This window comes from Candoia aspera, chromosome 1 (assembly GCF_035149785.1).
Source record: "Candoia aspera isolate rCanAsp1 chromosome 1, rCanAsp1.hap2, whole genome shotgun sequence".
Lineage (NCBI taxonomy): Eukaryota > Metazoa > Chordata > Lepidosauria > Squamata > Boidae > Candoia > Candoia aspera.
This window is the reverse complement of record NC_086153.1, coordinates 198,727,155-198,746,487: the sequence shown is the minus strand read 5'-3', so window position 1 is coordinate 198,746,487 and position 19,333 is coordinate 198,727,155. Positions and strand designations below refer to the sequence as shown.

Here is a 19,333-nt window from a genome sequence, read left to right as displayed (position 1 = left end):
ATTTATAAATTTGATTTTGGTAAGTATGGTATTTGCCAGATCGGTTCAGCATGCAAATATTATTGTAGAGATAGCTTGGCTGAATTTTCCACCTATTGATACAAAGGATAGCCTGTGTTTCTTAAATAAACAGCTCTAACTTAATTTGCCAAGTTGAATCAAATTTGTTCGTTAGCACCTATAATGTGATAGTCTGAGATGTAAAAAAAAGTTTATTTCGTTAAGTTTGATCTATAGCATGTATTAAGAGACCTAATTCCAAGATGAAATAGCTCACATCATCTTTTTCATCATCATCATCTTATTCTTCTGCATTCTGGGTAATAGCTTTCTGCAATATATCTAAGATATTTCATTGGATTAAACTAATTAAGAAGAAAAGAGAAAAACATACATTATTTTCTTAAACTTAAATTAACCATTTTACATTGGGGGAAAAAAACCAGAAAAGAAAGCAAAGTCTGGACAAAACAACTTTTAAAAGTCTGCTTGAAAATCCTGTCTTGACATTTCTTGAGAAATGTAATTCAGATGGTAATAATTCATATAAGTGAACAATCTGTTGCTGCAGTCAGGGATAGATTTGACCTTTCAGTGTTATATAATAATTCTCTTTAACTATCCCCCATGCATGAAAGATCCAGTTTTTGACGACTCTGAATGCTGCGGATATAACTAAGCGGAACACAGTATACTTAATCGGCAATGATTGTTCTAATGTTGTGTTAACAGTACTAGTATTTCAGCCCAAAGTGTGACAATAGTAGGGCAAGAACAGATACATGAATTAATATTTCAGGTTTAAAATTGAATCTCTAGCAGCAACCCACTTATGTACTATCCTTGTTAACATTGTCTGAGATGTCTAATATGCACAAAACAGAATTTTCCTTTATGTTGAGCTCAATTTTATGATAAAAAGAAATTAATGTAATTTATTTCAGGTAATTTCTATTGCACAAAGAAAAAAAAATCTTCAGTTTCACAAAATCATTGAATGCATTAAAGTTTCAGTTGACCTATTGGTGGGTCTACTGCTGATCATTCCCTGGGATTTGGAGAATTGGCAGCAAAGGAGCCATTCCCCACCACTTCTTTTACCTCCCCCTCCCACACTCCATAGAAGAAGAGAAGGAAGGGAAGCTCTTTCCAGTGCCAGGTCTCCTGGCACCAACAGGACTCATTTCCCCTAACAGTGGAGGCCAAAGAGCCACTTTCCTTCCTACAGGGGAAGGGAAGTGGAGTCAAAGAGGCACTTCTAAGTAAAGCTGTGCCCATAGGCGCCAGTGAAAGAGCCCTCTGTATAGCTCCCCCATGGGGCTACCAGCTGCTCTTCTGCAGGCAGAGCCATGGTGAAGCTACCTGTGGTTTCCTCACAGGGCTGCTGGCAGTGCTGCCAGGGAGCTGTAGGTAGTTTCACTATGGCTGCCTCACAAGGCTGCTAGTTATGCCAGCAGTGCGCCAGGAGCTAGCTTTTTATATATACCATATATGTCCAGCAGTCAACTGGTAAGACTGATGGATATGTGATACCTTGTTGTATCTTAGTGGTGTATTAAGTGATTGCTGGATATACACTTAAAAAGCTCCTTGAGGCTTAGGTCCTGCAGGCTTAGGTCCCATCCTAAGATGGGAGCAACTTTACTATAAGGGAAGCATCTCTGCAGGTGGCCCTCTTGCAGTACCGCAGAACCTCTTGGGAGAAGCGTATCTTTTTATACACAAGGCAGCCAGCACCAAAAGACCTGCTTCCTAGCCCCCTTCTCCCAAGCAGGAAAAGCAGGGAGACTGGCTTACAGTATTTGCTTCCAGTTCTCTAAGTTTCACAGAGATTGGAGAAGTGACTGCAGAAGACCCACTTACCCATTTTCCCTTCGGGGTGGTGGTGGTGAGAACTGGTTTTTGTTGCTGAGAGAACTGGTATGGAAAAGAAAAGCTTTCCTTCCTTCCCTTGCCCCTACTGCTGCCCAAAAATTAGCAAGGGAGAGGGGACTTTTCAGCATTGTATGAGAGCCCTGATTCTCCTGCTGCTAAAAAGTTAATGGCCAGGAACTCAGGGGGGGGGGGAGGTGTCTGCAGTAGCCTCAGGTGGCTGGTAAAACAGGACAAGCCCCCACACTAAGCTTACCTTGGAACAATTTGCTGTTAGACCACGCAGCCCAACTGAGGGGTGGAAAAACAGCATTTTTGAGGCAGAAGGGGGGAAAAAAACTATGAATGGAGGCTGTCTTTGCAGTGAGCGGGGGGGGGGGGGTTTGCTGAAGACAAAATCATGGACTCTTGTCTTTAACATATAATTAGTGGAGCATCTTTTCTTTGCAATGGGGAAAGGAGGAAGTATGGATGAGCCCTAGGTATGATTAAAGCTAGATCAGGCTGATATTTTGTGAAGAAAATAGAGAATTAAGTAGAGTTTCTGTCACCTTTTTTAATAGAACGTTCTTATATTTTAAAAGTTTGTTTAGAGTTGAAATGGGGTTTCAGTATTTAAAGGAATTCTTAAGGTATATTGAATAATTGTTACTTATATTTAGGTAAGAGTTTCACCTGACATCTAAACTTGGAGGCTCAGCCAAGAACTGGAGCAACATTGCTGAAAAAAGCTGAAAACCAGGTGAGTACAGTGTAAAATTAAATACATGAAATGATTTCCTTAGATGTTCATGGCACTTCTACTTAGAAGTGGAACTATTTGTGTGTTCAGTCTCAGCTCAGCTCATGTGTTATGAAGAAAAATTAACCTTTATTGATTGATCTATTACAGGAATATTCACCTTATATTAATTGGATCCTTGATGATGATCTTGAGATAATTAACTTTAATTAAAAGTTGTGAGAATTCTTTTGGATTGTGCCCTGTGGGCATGATTATAATTCTGAATAGTTTTGTTTTGTTTTAATTTTAACTTCAGGGAAGCATTTAGTATTTTTCAGTTTTTGTTTTTGACTGGCTACAGTTAAACATAATGTAAGGATTGAAGATACAGAGGGCAGCATGCAGATAGAAATGAAAATATTAACCTAGAACTTCAGGCCATCCTGCTCACTACATTAAAGTTGTGTATTCATGCAAAGCACTTCTTGATTTGTAGCAGCAGCTACATCTTTTGCTTTAGAAGCTGCCCTGGCTGTCTGCTTGCATGTGCATGCCGAGCGACTTCTGTCTGCTCAGAGGCACCTCCTAAAGGTTTTGCACAGCCCAGTTGAATATTAGTATTCAGTCAAGACCTCAGGTGGGAACGAATGACCTGCCAGATGTTGGTAAACTGCAGCTCCAACAGTGGTGAAGATTTGGACTGTTCAAATAATTTGAGTGAAATGCTCCTTTAAGTCACTTGCACAGTCTTAGTGAGGAACGCTGGACGTTTTTATTCAGTAACATCCAGAAGTCTGCACTTGGTGATATGCTAATAGTATTAAAGATGTTCCCAGTCATATTAGTATGTTGCATGTTAAAATATTTTACTATTAAAGCAATATAACAAACGCCAGTTTGATTCATTTTCTTTCCACAGTATTTCATATTTAATGATATATATACAACAACTATGTAGCCCTTAATATTTTAACTAAAGGCATTTAATGTTTACTTTATGGTGTTCTTTTGGTGTAATGAGTTCATTAAAAAAAGCTTTTGATGCTAATTCAGAAATCTAATCTGCTCAGTGTCTTTCACATGCAGTTTTGATGCTAACTGACAAGCTGTAAGTTAATTAGCACAGAACTTACTAATGAGGATGTTAAAAATCTTCACTTTTGAATTATTTTTATATTGATGTGTTCTGGATAAATTGAAGGAAATTAATCTGCTGGTGTTGAGTTTTCTTTAGTTTGCTGTGCAGATGCTTTCTGGGGGTAGGTGGGATCAGAGGAGGAAATAAATGATTTTTGCAATAAAAAAGGAGTTAAACAAAAAAGCTTGTCTTTTTTAAAACTGGGGATAACCCAAAATCAGTACGCTTAAAGTACAGTTGTTAATTAGTATGGAAGACAGCTTCTTGAATTAATATGTGGTGTTAATTAACAGGAAGTCTGATGTTGTGTTGTAATTACGACCAATATTTTTGACATAATGAGTGACTGAAGGTGAATTTTATGGAGAACAGTTTAGTAAACACATTAGAACCTAGGTATGCTATCTGTTTGTTTCTTTCTTCAGGAAATATGGATCGACTTCTACGACTTGGAGGAGGAATGCCTGGTCTAGGACAGGTTAGTATCCAGCTTGCCAAAAACCTTTTTCCAAGTTTAAGTTACAAACTTAAATCATGTCCCTCTCTGGAAAAATAACCATTTGAGGAATTAGAACAGAAATTGTGTGTATAATAAGTGCAGAAAAGGAAGCATTGTTATCTATTTTTGATGAGCTTATTTGCCCTATTGTAGAAGAGTACCTGTAGGTTTGCTGTAACAAAACACAGCAATGTCCTCCCTCACCTCAAAGTTTGTCGCTGGCTTTAATTTAAGTTTCCAAACAGAACTTATACTTGCTCACTTTATCAAGAAGCAAGATCTTTTCATTTGTCATATATTATTGTATATTCTGATCCATCAGGTGCTGGAAAATTCAAACCTAAACAAAATCTTCCAGAATTAGTCAGCAGGTGTTATTCTCAAATCTCATTCATGTACCCGTGCCCCTGCCACAGGACTGTCACTTCTGCTCTACTACCTCAAAGTGGGATCCCAGATCTGCCCCAGAGTATCTTCTAGCTCTTTGGATCAGGTTTGCAAGATATTAAAGAGATTCTCCCACAGGAAGAACCTTAGCAATAGAACATAATCACAGCATTGGATCCAGCTATAGAATGCTCCATCTTTTTCACCCTGTCACCCAGATTAATCTTTCTTCTATCTACAGAAATGGCAGTTTTAATCATGGTATTAACTTACCCATATTAACAGTACTTGGGAAAGATGCTCATGGATGTTTATGCAACTACTGCCCACTGGTTTAAAAAGAGATAGATGAGAGCCATTTTATCAAATAGCAATATTGACTTTATTAATGCTAGATTTCTTGTTGTTTTTTAAATTTATAAACCAGCTTTATGGTTAGTATGCATAATATTTTAAAGCACAATATACAGTAGTAATAAAATTGTAAATAAAAATCATCAGAACTATTCAGCCAGCAAGTAACCTAATGAGCGTTTTGGTGTGTTTTTTAATGTAAATGTAAAATGCCTGAGCAAAAAGGAGTGTTTAGATCTGACACTGAAAGGAAAACAAATTATCTCTCTATTGTGAAGACATTCCAGAGTAAAAGTGCCACCACAGAGAAGGCCTGCTGTTTTGCACATGCATAATATATTTCTTTCACTGATACTCAGAACTATCAATGTACTTCTGAAGACCTTAATGCATGAGCAAGATTTACAGATGAAGGTATTCTTTTTGCTTCCTAATGGCTGAGGAGCCAAATGTAAAACTCTTTTCCTTTTGACTTCATACTGCGAGCTGCATTTATGTCCCTCCATATTTTAAATGATAGACTTGCTGCTTTAATACAAGGTAACTTAAGACACAGACATTATTTTTCTCCCTGAAATGGAATATTTCACTAAGCTGTTAGGGCTATTCTATTAGTTTAGATGATTGTGCAACTAATCCAGAGCATGAGGATATTACCAAGACAGTACTTTTCTTTTAAAAGTTAACTTTATAGCAAGTATTTGCATTTTGCACTTTCTTCCAGGTCCTTCTCAGTAAATGCTGTTTAAAAGTACATTTTTAACACTATGCATTTGGAACATTTCTCATGAGCCTCATTCTTTAACACAATAAGAGATTGATAATTATTGTAGTTTTTCTTCTGAGCCAGAAAATTAGGAAAAGAGACACATGCTGAATTTAATATATTTATTGTTGTTTTGTTCTTGTGACCCAGCATGGGATAGTGGTTAAGGTGCTAGACTAGGAGTGAGGAGACCCAGGTTCTAATCCTCCCCTAGGCATGAAAGCCAAGTGAATGACCTTGGGCCAGTCCCTTCCTTTCAGTCCTAATCAGCATACCACTCTGCAAAATCTCTTGTTGCATCATGCACTGATAGCTTTCTTGTAAGAACTAGGTAAACGTAGCGCAAATAATAAGTGGACTCTGCAACTGTGCAGGACAAACACTAGAGGAAAAAAGCCTCAACTCTGCTGTTTTTTGTCTGCTGTGGGGACCTATTTTGATAGTGCAACTTTGTGATAAATAAGACAACAGATTTTTAAAATCAGCAAGAAAATTGGTAGCAGTTAATGGAGATCGGAGTAATGACAGCATAATTAACGTAATCTGCTGTCTCATTATGAGTGACACATTTGTATAAGGATGGATTGTCCAAGACTTGAAGCTAGTCCAATTTGTCCAGGTAGGTAGGAATCTAGAGGTAACTTGCATGTAAACATGCTTTTAACATGAAAGACCAAACACTGCTTGGCTGGAGCCCTCTGATCCAAATAGATGTTGTCCTTCCACTGACTGCAAGGCATTAAATCCTTTCAAACAAAAATGAAGAACATTTTTTACAGTTTCTCTCCATGCTATGTCTCATGCCGTTCTGGAGGGTCTCAGACATTTGAGGCCAGATTTGGGGGCTTATAGACAGTAGAGGAAATTGTCATTTCCAGCTTCTGTTAGCAGAGGCCTCCACTAAATCGAAAGTCTTTCCGTGAGCAGAAGGGCCCTAAAGAATGCAATCTGCAGTATTTTCTTAGACATAGAATATTATTAATGTGTGGAAGTTTCTGAGATGGAAGTGAAGTACTGTAAAAATGAGTCTTTGATAACCTGAGATAAAAGTCTTGCTTGCAGAGATGTTGAAGGTATGTTTTAAACTAAAAGCTGAATAGAAGACCTTTGGAAAATCACAAAATTCTGAGGCATTTCTACTTGTGAATGCCCCTGCCTTCTAAAATCTATTCTGAACAGTCAGAGGATTCAACAGGGAAATGGTGGTGGCATGTGGTACAGAAAGCCCCAAGAGGAAAGAGAAATTAGAAAAATAACACCCCTTTTCTGTAAGTGGAGATAGATGCTAGAACAAATGCCATTGTTATAAGATTCCATATCATGAATATTAAAATATTACAATTTACATGTGAAAGTTTCTCTAGATTTTGAGTCTCGTATACCTAATTATATCCAGGCTCAGATTTGGACTCCATCATCACCTATAGGATTGTTAATTTGCATTATGACTAGATCTGTCTGGGGACTTTAGTATCTTACTAGTTGAACTTGGAAGCTAAGCAGCGGTTGGCCTGGCTAGCATTTCTGTAGGGCACCACCTGAGAATCTAGGGCTCTTTGCTCAACTGGGATTTTGAAAAAAAACATAGAAAAAAGCCTAGGCGAATCATTTCTGCAATTCTGCCAAGAAAAAAACATGGATGCAATTATCAGGAATTGAGCTCACCCTGAAGACATTTTTACATTTTATGTCATGATTAGATATAGGCAAGTGGCTGCTGTAATTGGTAGGATTTCAACAGTTTGAAAGTTGCAGTCATGATTATACATGCCAGCTACCCTTATATGATGGGACCTTGCAGAACTACCAGTGATACATAGACTCTCCTATGAGATTGCTTTGTGATAAAAGTGCAATTGGTTACATATGAATTATTTGCTATTATAACAAATCCACATTCAAATACTTTCTTTACTTTTGAATGTAAAATGAGTCAATGGCTTTATCTGCCAGAGTGTTTTAACATCAGTTATCATGTATTATTCCGTTTCCCCATACTGGAATACATGTTGGTGATAAAATGTTCACAATGTTTGGAACTTTTCTTCATGAAAAACAATACATCATGTGGAATGAAGTTCTGTATGTGTGATGTGTTAAAATTACTATCTTTTAAGTCGAACATAGGTTGGCTGGTTATAAACTCTATATTTTGCCGTAGATATAATGTACATAGTGATTGAATGCATATCCCACTTAAAGATGAGAATGAGGTTCCTATGCCCATGATTGACTTGAATATGAAATATTTTCTCACAGCTAGTCAGTTGGGGTGGCCTATGTTTACATACTTCTACATTTTAAAAGCAGTTTTATCTAAACCATTGCGTAATTATGAAAATAGTCTAGGTAAACAATTCCAACACCCAGCATACTTCTTTAGAATTAGCCCCGAACTACCCTTGAAATTCCCTTGGTTTTTGAAAGCAGTTTGCTTTCTGTAGCAAAGAATTCCCACCGTTGCATGGAAACAGACAGTATACCTAAGAACATTGAAAAAAACTGCACTGATATAGAAGACTGATAAAAGGTCTGAACATACGATTTAGTGCCATTTTCTGCCCTACCTGTCTGCTTCAAGGAGGCATATAGAAGTAAAAATCTGGCTTGTTGTATGATTTTTGAGGCCACCCAGATATTTTTGTGATGCCCTTTGGATTGGGGGCTAATGCTGTGGCCGCTGCATCTTAAGTGGGTGCCTTGAGTAGCAGTTTTAAGCGATTTTTATTCAGGGCCCGCCTTTAGACTAAACGTGGATATAATTTGCTGCTCCTGGTTCTGACCCACTAAGTATTCCTAATTACCAGTTGAAGACCTGTGCGTTCAAGCTTTAGAAGTGGGCACCCTCAAGTTTCTTCTCTCTTTTTCTGTGCCCCAGGGGAAGAGGTTAAACATATCCAAGTATTTGTTTAATTCATAGTTTGCTTGCAACTAAGTTTTCAGAACTTTGATTCTGGAATGGACCCTTCATTGGAATATGACTATCACTTCCCGGAGAAAAGGGTTAACAGTCTTTTCAACAACAGCAGTTGTTTGCACTTTTTCTGGCATTAAAGTGTATATTAGTGAAGGTAGAGTATGGCTAAATTTTTGAAGAACTGAAAATGATTTCATGGATTGTAGCTTTTTATGTCAAGGTTGTAAAAGATGCACTATACTTTGTTTTCTTGCAACAAACATGCAAAAGAGCAGATAATTCTCATTTCCCAAATAGCAGAAATAGGTACGCTTGCTTGTTCATAACCTTTATAGTGAGCAGTATTAGAACCAACCCCTTATTCTTACATTTGCTAGTATCCATAATGTACACAAAGCATGCGAGAGAGAGGAGATAGCTGTACAATTGCCGTGTGCTCAGCAGGGGTTCAGAATTTACCAATGTTATCTGGTAAATTTAAATTAAGTGTTCTTGCTGCATTTCCTCTTCTGAATTTTAAAATGTCATTTCGAGTGCACAATAGCACTGACAGCTGGTGACATGATGATGTGGGTGGGTAAATAACCCAGAGTAACACTGTATACAGCCCTCAAAAAGAGTAACTGAAACGCCAGCAAAGTCTGTCCTTCGATACAGAACACTTCATCTTGCCACACTTGCTTACTGCAACTTCAGTTGGATGCTTTAAACGGTACCCGGTGGGAACAGCTAGAAAGGTAGACCATTTGTTTTAAAAATGAGCATGGAGGAGGGGTGACCTGTCTCTTAGCCGTGTTAGCACTTCTACTGGAAATCAAGAGGCAAGAATTGCAAATAGCTATTTTGTTTGAATAATCGGCTTGCCAATTAGCCATCAAGTGCTTCCATCTGTGAAACTGTTGATCAGATGGGTTAGTTGGGACACTTCCAGATTAGGGCATTGTACATGGCACTTGAAAACTGTCACTCTGAAAGAGGTTTCAAGCACTGCACTGCTTGATGCTGTAGAATTGATAAAACCTGTAGCACTTAAAAGACCTGCCACTGATCTAAAAATCTTGTTGAACCTACTACTAGTATAATATATGTGGAGGTTAACCCTGTGATTTAATTTCATTTTGGATTATCTAATAGTGATCTCTTAAAAGACCTAAATGTTTCTTTTAATAGTTCAAGACAAGTATATTAAGCTTGCTTTCAGAGACTCTATTGGGCCTCTCTTTTGTAAGCTTTCATAAGATTGGTATTTCAGTAGTCTGACGTATTAGGAATTACCATCATAAATAGATTTTCTGCCTACAGATAAATTTTCTATTTTTATTTAATTTTAATGCCATGTTTCTAAAACTGTGACTTTTGATAAATACGATCAGATTTTTAAAAATAGAATAAAAAGATATGCTAAAGAATATTGGTCCGCATCTTTCCCCAAATAGTTTCTTGTAAAAAAAAAAAAAAAGATAAATGCAAGATTATAGAACTTTTAATATTGGTCTCATTATGCTGAGATGGCTCTATTCCTGTTCTTCTTTTTAGGTAAGCTTGGAAAATGTGGGGCTGCAAGGGGAAGTCCACGCTTGATCCCAAATGGAGTAATACTTTATTTGCTGATCAAAGAACTGCTTTCTTCATCCTATGGATTAAGATTCTGGAAAACTTGCTTCCAGGACACTTTTTTAGTAGTAATTAACATATTGGTTAGGGATAGCGAAATAAGCTAATTGAAGCTTTTAATAACTTATAAGCACCTAAGTGTTAGCAAGCTTTTGCGAAAAGGAAAAAAAGAAGAGAAATAGGAACTTGCTTCTAGCTTACACCCTTCTTCCTACGTATTGGGTTAAGCAAACATATCCTGCACACTGCAAATTCTTTGAAGACCGGAAAGAATGAGTTCTCTTCTGCTTGACATATGTGGACTGAGTTCCTATCACTCCTTAAGCATTTTACTATTTATTTGCAATAGTATTGTAAATGGTACCCGGTGAGAACAGCTAGAAAGGTAGACCATTTATTTTAAAAATGGGCATGGAGGAGGGGTGGCCTGTCTCTTATTCAGGCATGACCTGAATTATTACTTCATCAGTGATATAACTGAGTTTAAATATCTTTAAAGTTTCCCCCCCAAAATGGAAATAATAGAAATCTGTATAAATATTGAAATGATCCAAACAATGAAGCACAGACAACTGTTTGCAGCCCTTTTTTTTCTTTCCAAAAACATACAGCACACTTTCAATGATGCTTTGCTTACAAGAGAGTCACCATATCAACCTGTTTGCATTTCTACTTCTTAAAATTTGACTTTTCTCTGTTGATCTCTTGATCAAGGTGCATTTTCTCTCAAATAATTTAGATAGATAGATTATCGTAATATCCAAAATAAGATATAATCGTATTCCACATCCTCTTCCTTGATCATAAGCTCTTTAAAGCATTGTAGATGTTTCTAGCTGTTTTGTTTTTGATGTTCTGATAGCATCGTGTATGGAAAATCATTTCTAATGTACCTAAGAAGGAAATCTTACAGTACCTTACTATAAAAACAAGATGTTGTGTTCCTGTATTGTCTTTGCTTCCGCCATCCTGATTTTTTTCACAAGTGTTGATTGACTACTGTAATGTTATTTAATCAACCATACAGTTTCTCAGAACATTTCATAAAGTAGATTCTCTTATGGTTTGTTGCTAGTAGTGTGTAGATACCTTCTAGTGTAATTTGTGGGCCCAATCCAGTGCTAAACAGATCTTTATTATTCCATACTCTAGCACGGGAGGAACATAATTACCTATATTATCTTTGCTTTTTAGCAGACTAGAGTGAAATTGGCAGGCAACGTGATGGGAAGGTGATACATGCAAAATTTCATATAGGTTGATACAATGATTTTTAAGCTATGCTGATTTTAAATATATTTAAATACTTAGCTTTGTTACAGAGACTGACTGATGAAATTTGCAGCAGTAGTAGTCCCTACAATGAAAGATGCTATTAACAAGTTTATAATACATTTGAGAGTGTTTTGTGTAAAGAGAACAGGTGTTTGTAACAAATTATGATACCTATCATGGCTACGCTGGAGCTGATTGTTGCTGGTTGAGATGGAGGTACAAGAGATAACTCAATTTTATATTATCTTCCATAAAATAAACCAGTTTATAAGCCACATCAGTTTACACTGGTTAAAAATAGAGTCACTGCTCAGCATGAGAGTCTGGAAATGGAAGGGGAGTGAATTATACAACAAAATATTTCTCCCTTATCCAAAATCTTTCCACACCTCAAGAATTTGCAACAATGGCCTAATTCAGTGCTTCCCAAACTTTTTCCTTCATTATCCAAACCCGCTTATCAGAAAGTCCTTTTTACCCAACGTAGGTAAAACACTTCTAAGTCAATTTAATGGGTTTGTATGTCATTACCCAAAGGAAAACCACTTTTACCCAATTTTGGGTAATTTACTCAGGTTTGGGAAGCACTGGCCTAATTGAAACTCTGATTTCAGGGCAGACCTGTCAGTCATTGAGTGCTTTCCTTCCTTACCCTTCTGTCATGTTTAACCTAAACTCATGAGACCGTAAGTGTTTAATAGATGAATTGCACATGCTGGCCATGCACTTCACATTACCAGTATATACCAGGCTTCAGTCCCAGATCTTTCCATGTTGAACAGTGGAGTCTGGATGGGAGCTCTATGCATGTTCCTTTGACCATGCATAGAATCTGTTGTCTTTCCAAAGACGCTGGTAAGACCTGGCTCCAGTTCCACAGAATTTCTATTTTTGTTCAAATTAGCACTGTTAGACCTCTGATTCAGTTGTTACTGCTTAGGGCAGCAAGGACAAGAACTCAGGGAGTGAGTCCAGATATACATGGAACTGTTGGAGATAGGATGAGTGTACACAGTCCAGTTCTACAGACCATGAGCCATGGAAAAGGTTATATGACTGGCTCAATATCACTTGATGAGCCTTATAGCCAAGCTGAAATTTAAACCTCTTATCCAGCCTGCGTATGCTACTTCACACTTAGCTCTCAAAATGGTGTTGTTTAGATGGTGTTTTCAACTCCATATACTCACATTACTAAAAGTCTTCTTACGTGGCCTAAGTATAAATAGAAATATAAAGTTACTTGGTCATTCATTCTGTTTCTATGCTGCTCCATTCCTGAGAAATATTGTCCATTGTTCCTAATCACATAAGAAGATATTTGCAACTTCTTAAACAATTAGGCACATTTGCAGTAACTTGTTACCCTTTTCTTTATTAGGAAAATCATTTGTCCCAGATTCTTCTATTGCAAGTCTGCAGATGGTTGTACATGTCAGAATACATGTATACTTGATTACTTGTACATCTCCTTATAGTCATGTGTGTGTTAACCATTAGATCATTCATAGATTACTTCTAGTATATAGTGAATAATAAAGTGTATACATACTACAATTATTTTTAAGAGGCAAATGGTTTTTGTGCCATCTGAAGTAGCACACACTCTCAATTGTCTCTAGGTGTAACAGCTGAAAATCTGTACTCCAAGAGTTAAGTCAGCATGAAAGAATTCATTTCCACTTTAATGACCTAGCCTTGCTGGGTTAGGACGATGGGGAACATGCTTCTGACTTGCACTCCTATTGCCAATTAACACCTCCTATAACAGGTTGTCTCAGCTAGTCATTGAAGCAGAGGCAGTAGAAGTAGTTTACATGCATCTTGTTTTTCACACTAGTTGTTTAATACTCACAAAATTAAGTATTAAAAGGTTCCTATTTTTATTTTACTGGGTAAGAATAAACATGACATTGTTGGATAGTTGTACATTTGCTTATGCTGTTTTGTTGTGCTTATATTTTAAAAGGATTTTAACTGAAAATAATGGATGGAAATAATATTGGATCTAACCATCTAAGAATTTAGTCTAGTTACAGAGAGGTCTCCTTTATAATGACATTTTTAAGAACTGAGCCACTTTTTCCACATTTAAAAACATTTTTTTTAAATAAAAAATGCAGCACCATTAGACTGGGAAGACTATTCAGTAGGAGTTTTACATGTTTTTTTCTAGGTCTGCGGTTCTTTTTGTAGTTGTGGCGTTTATTTATTTTCCATCATTTACATTTAAAGAAATGTATGGTGATGTAAAGGGCAGTGCTCTAAAATGACACTTTGATTCATGATAAATCAGCAGGTATTCTAATAACATAATAAAACTGGCTAAATAATTGATACCAGTTCACACTAAGAGAAAGGTGGAGTAATATACCTAAAAGTGTTAACAAATTTGCTAAAAGGCCTGAGTAGATAACACTTTGAGGCGTTAGTTTTATGCTGTTAGAATGGCAAATGCCTTTTTTAACACTTAGTCAACAAGGGCTGCCCAAGGAAAAGTCACAGCTTTTATAGTTGGATTATATTCGAATGCTCCTGAAGAAAAGTAGTGCCTCATTTTAACCTCATTGGATTGATTCGTGATCTGACTGTTGGATCTTTGTTCTTTTAGATTTTTAGAAACATTGTATATGTATTTTAAAACGCAAAAATGCTTTTTAATTGTGAGACGCTACCTTAAATTCTGCAACTGCTAATAAGGAATGGCTGAAAGAAATGATTGATGCAGCTTACAGCTGATACGATTGCCCTGCAGGCAGGTCAGTTCACTGTCTAACACTTGGTAGACAGTTTAGTCAGAAAGAAGCATCTGTTTCTTTTCTTAAAAAGTATAATCAGGATTGATTTTCCTCGCTTGTTTTGTATGCACTGGGTACAAAAGAACTTTTAAAAACCATAAACTTTTTTATTTCTGTGGTTTACTTTAGTTGTAAGTAAAACAATCAAGTTTAAAGGCTTGCTTCAGTTTTAGTCTTTGGTGGTGATGTTAGCACATTGATTCTCTGGGGAATTTGATGCATCTGGTATATCAGTGAAGAGTATATTTACTTTTCATCACCTTTGTAGATCACTGGTTAGAATGGAAAATGACAGGCAGATGTGGTTTGATGTATAATCTTAACAATTTAATATACATGGGCTGTGCATCTTCATTAATGTTGCCCGGCGGTGAATGGGAAGGGAGGGGAGAAAAACACAAGGCTCTTCTACATTTTGTGGCTTACAGATGTGCCATCTTGTATATCAGTGAGCTTATAGATAGGTACAGAAGAGTATAAAATAATTGATCATTCTGTAGAACTGAGGATGTCCAGTGTACCTTGCGATTTACAGATAGTAATTTTCTGAGCATCATTCTTGGTTGTAATTTGGTGGATCAGCATCTATGTGTTTCTTTTAGTCTCCTTTAAAAAAAAATAATTTGCTGTATTACTGTAGTTATTTACTTTTCTACTTATGATGGTAACTGTAAACAGTTCACATGACTGAAGATTTTAAGTACAGTTTTGTTTAAATAGATGTCCAGAATTTTGTTTCAAAATAATGCTATAATGAATCAAATTTTTGTTGTTGCTCTGAAACTCTTCACTTTGAAATAGTACTATTCAGAAGAAAATGTACCTATACTTGGGGTATCAATTATACACTCATATATAATACAGCATATTTTTCAAATGAATATGCAGATAGGCCTATATGGCTGAATTGGCACATGTAAGCTTAGTTAAAGCAGATCTAAGATAAAAGAATTGATTCTCAGCTATATCTGAGAAACATATACTGTTGAAACAGCAACAGCCAGTGGAATAAATCCCCCCCACCCCCATCATTACCTCTTGAAGGATCAGATCTACTCTGAAGATTGAGGGGCCCTCAAGAATTTAGCACAATAGGTAGAATGAGACGTCCTGTTGACCAAATGACTGTTTGCTTATATCAAATGAAGCTATCCAGTTGTTCCTTGTTAATCATAATATTTGGCATAGGATTTTAAATCAACTAGCTGAACACAGTCTGTGGTGTAGAGCACCTTAGGGAAATTTGTTTAGCATTCTTTAGAAGATAAAAGAGGGAATAGCATATAGTCATATACTAACAACTTGTGGTTAAATTAAGAGACATTGTGAACATGAGTGAGGGCAAAACAGTAATGTGTAAAAGCCCATAGGGTAAAAAGGTCCTCTCTAAGCAAATACATAAAATAACATAGCAATTCAAAAGCTAGTATTAGCATGGAGTTATCTGTAACCTGTCAGCAGAATGAAATATTAAAAGTTGCATTCTATACTTACTACTGTTAGAAGTAGTAATATAGGGATCAATTGGGGGGGGGGGAAATCAGGCTATTTAATGACAATTCTGCTTTTTTCAGAAGTTAATAGAAAATAATGATTGTTTACAAAAGGAGGAAATAGATCTGGGTATTCCAGAGTCCTGGGCAATAATGTAGAGAGATCAAAATCACTTAAAGTTTGTTAGCAAAATTCCTGCTACTAATTTTTAAATTTTCTAATACAGTCCTTCCTTATAAAATATTCTCAATGGCTTTGAATATTATCCATTGCCCCCTTTTAATGGTGCGTTACCATTAAACCTTCAGTCACAAATGGTGGCAATGGTTTTCATAATGGCTATCATGAAACCTCTGTGTTGTTGTACAGCCATTGACATGACCTACTCTCAACTGTAGTATTTAGAGTAAGGTCATTTGCAGGACTTAAAAGCAGGACCTTCTCAATTGTGGGCTCAATTCTTTGAATCTCCTGTAAATACCCAATTTCATCTTTTAACATTCACATATTGATATTCTATGGCTAAGTAGATATTTTAAGCTGTTTTAAATATAATGAAGCAAAACCAATATAGTGTTAAGTAGAAATGCTTATTGCATGCTTGATCATCAGCATATATTGGTTGGGTTTTTTTATTTTTCTGTAGAGTTATCCTTGGTCAAAAGCCACTGTTAGAAGATGATTTTTTACTAGTATGTTGTTATTCTTTTTTTTTTTTCCCCCTGTTCAGTTGTGTCCGATTCTCAGAGACTGTCTGGACAAGTCCCTGCAGTTTTCTTGGCAAGGTTTTTTGGAAGTGGTTTGCCATTGCCTCCTTCCTAGGGCTTAGACAGAGTGACTAGCCCAGGGTCACCCAACTGGCTTTGTGCCCAAGGTGGAACTAGAACTCAGTTTCCCAGTTTCTAGCCTTATGCCTTAACCACTACACCAAACTGGCTTTCGTCATTATTCATAGGAATTGCATAATTTTTATTTTGAAATGCTATAGTTGGCATTCTGCACTTGAGCAATACATAATTTTGGCCTTGGTCGTCATTCACACCTGAGACAATTGTGCTAATTTTTTATTAGCTACTCATAAAGCAAAGAGCAGAGTATTTTGTTCACAGCTTTTCTGCCTAGGGATTGGAGGTCCATTTTTCTCTTTCACTGCACCAATGGATCTGCAAAGTGCTCCTGTAGCCTTTTTCCAAGTTCTCTTTAGCTAAAAACTGATGAAGCAAAGGGAAATTGTATTTGTGTTGGTGCCAGTTAATCATGCTAGCCCAGCAGCATTTATATTCACACCACTGTAAGAAACATGTAGTTAATTGGAGATTGTGTGTGTGTGTGTGTGTGTGAGAGAGAGAGAGAGAGAGAGAGAGAGAGAGAGCGCGTGCGCACAATATGTACAATTTTTAAAATTCTGGCTAGGTAAATGATGCACAACAAAATAGATTTGACTGAAATTGAGAGACATATAAATAATAATGGGCACTGCATAAATGGGAGTTGGATCTATGTAATTCTCATTATAGATGCAGGGCCAATACTAAGAGTGATGGAGTTCACATATTGTGCTAAGCCACAATATGACTTGCAAGGTTTTGGCTTAATATATGAAACTAACCATTATGCTTATTCATCAAACCATGGCATTGATATATTGCAGTGTGTGAAGTCAACCAGTGACTTGCTGAAAGACACTACAGAGTTTGTGGCAGATGCAAAGTTTGAATTAGATCTTCTAATTCATAGTTCAGCATCTTACTAAGCTTGTTTTCACATATGCAGGGGAGGATATTGAGTGTTTCACATACATGGAAACAAGCACAGTAGCCTTGTATTCTTCATATGAGTCTTTTTAAATGGTGAAGGAAGAGAACAGTTGAAAACCTCTTATATTAGTGTGGGGGTTTGGGATTGCTGCTATCATTTTTGTTTTAAAATTCTGCAACTAATTGAACTGAATGTGTTCATGCTATGTCTTTTTAAAATGAAGCACATCTTATTTATAAAATAGAGTTGTGTACTTTATAGAGTGTTGTTTCTTTATCTAGGGACCTCCTACAGACGCACCTGCAGTTGACACAGCTGAACAGGTTTACATCTCTTCTCTTGCACTTCTAAAGGTAAATATTTGTGTGTTTTTTAAGTATTGTACAAAGCACTGAATGTATTATGAGAGGGATGTTTCTTCTGTGTCTTGTATCAAGGTGATATTTTCTGAAGCATTTAAAAATCAGGTATATGAAATGGTTGGAGTATCAGAAGCCCTCCGGGTATTGCAGAACTATAACTCCCAGCAATAATGCCAATGGCAAAGGATGCTGAGAGTTGTGTGGTCAAGCAACATCTGGATAACTATAGCTTCCTGATATAATTTGTTATATTCCTACTTCCATTCAGTTTTTCCTTCTGTGCCCAGTAAGATTGGTCAACACTTAGCATCTAATGAGTAAGTTTAATCCTCATTGAACTCTTTATGGGTTCTTTGCTCTCCATTTTTTTTCCCACTGTATATTTTTAAGGAGTAGGTAGTAGACTGGTAACCAACTAATTTTACTACTGTGGCAGCTGTCTGTTCCATGCCTGGAGATAGTTTACAAATAACCTCTAAGTGTGAATCACAAAGTGACTTATTCAAATTATGTGATGGTTTTTAAAACTCTTTAGAAATCTTTGAGTTATATCAAAAGAATCAGATTGAATATAATTATGTGCATTTAAATTACTGTATCAGTCTTTATATATTGCAACAAAAACATTGAAGTATTAATATAATAATACATTCAAAAGCTTGGGAGAATGAAAATATTTTTGCTTGCTGCTGGAAGGAAAATGAAGTCGGTCCAAGTGTTCATCCAGGGCTGAGGATACATTCCAGAATTGAGGTTCCCAGGGCAAGGCCTTTGAGGAGGACAGTGGGCTTTACAGGAGAGTACCAAGGGGACCATAAATTAACTGGGAATCAGTTTTGATTGTATAAACCTGGCATAATATGAACATATGACCAGTATAACTATTGTGGTAATAATTTGCGCAAAGTGAAATTTCTTACTATCTTTATAAGCAGCCCTATATAGAATACATTGCAGTAATCAAAATAAGAGATTAGCAAGGCATGGATTATGACAGGCTGTTCTTCTCAAACTAGGGCAATAACTGGCACACTGATCAAAGAGGGTAAAAGCTGTTTTATGGTCAAAGATGACACTTGTGCTGTAAAAGCAGAGAGAGCTTTTTCCTATCAGTATCACAGTGTTCTGTACCATTGTGCTCTTCAGAGGTCTCCAGGTTCTTTTTCCAATGAAGATATTTTGAGCATAGATTTTGTAGATTATTCTCTACAAACAGAACTGATAGGCATTGGAAGGAATAATATATTTTATAATAATACTCTTTTCCCTTTTTAAAGGCATCATCTTACTTCTGAGATATGATCTATTCTCTTGCCATCCCATTGTCTTTTGCTTTCAAAAATTTGATTTCTCCATTAATAGCTCACTGTGAATC

General features: G+C 36.6%; 1 protein-coding gene across 2 annotated transcripts in view; it reads left to right on the top strand.

Annotated features, from left to right (window-relative positions):
• The window catches only part of PSMD14 (proteasome 26S subunit, non-ATPase 14), a 59,469-nt gene that overhangs the window by 5,279 nt on the left and 34,857 nt on the right, over window positions 1-19,333 (top strand). For both annotated transcript variants that reach the window (XM_063318299.1, XM_063318300.1), the window contains 3 exons: window positions 2,535-2,614; window positions 4,160-4,212; window positions 17,878-17,949. In XM_063318299.1, the coding sequence (XP_063174369.1) occupies window positions 4,165-4,212; window positions 17,878-17,949 (120 nt within the window). In that variant the 5' untranslated portion in view covers window positions 2,535-2,614; window positions 4,160-4,164. The remainder of the gene's footprint in view (window positions 1-2,534; window positions 2,615-4,159; window positions 4,213-17,877; window positions 17,950-19,333) is intronic.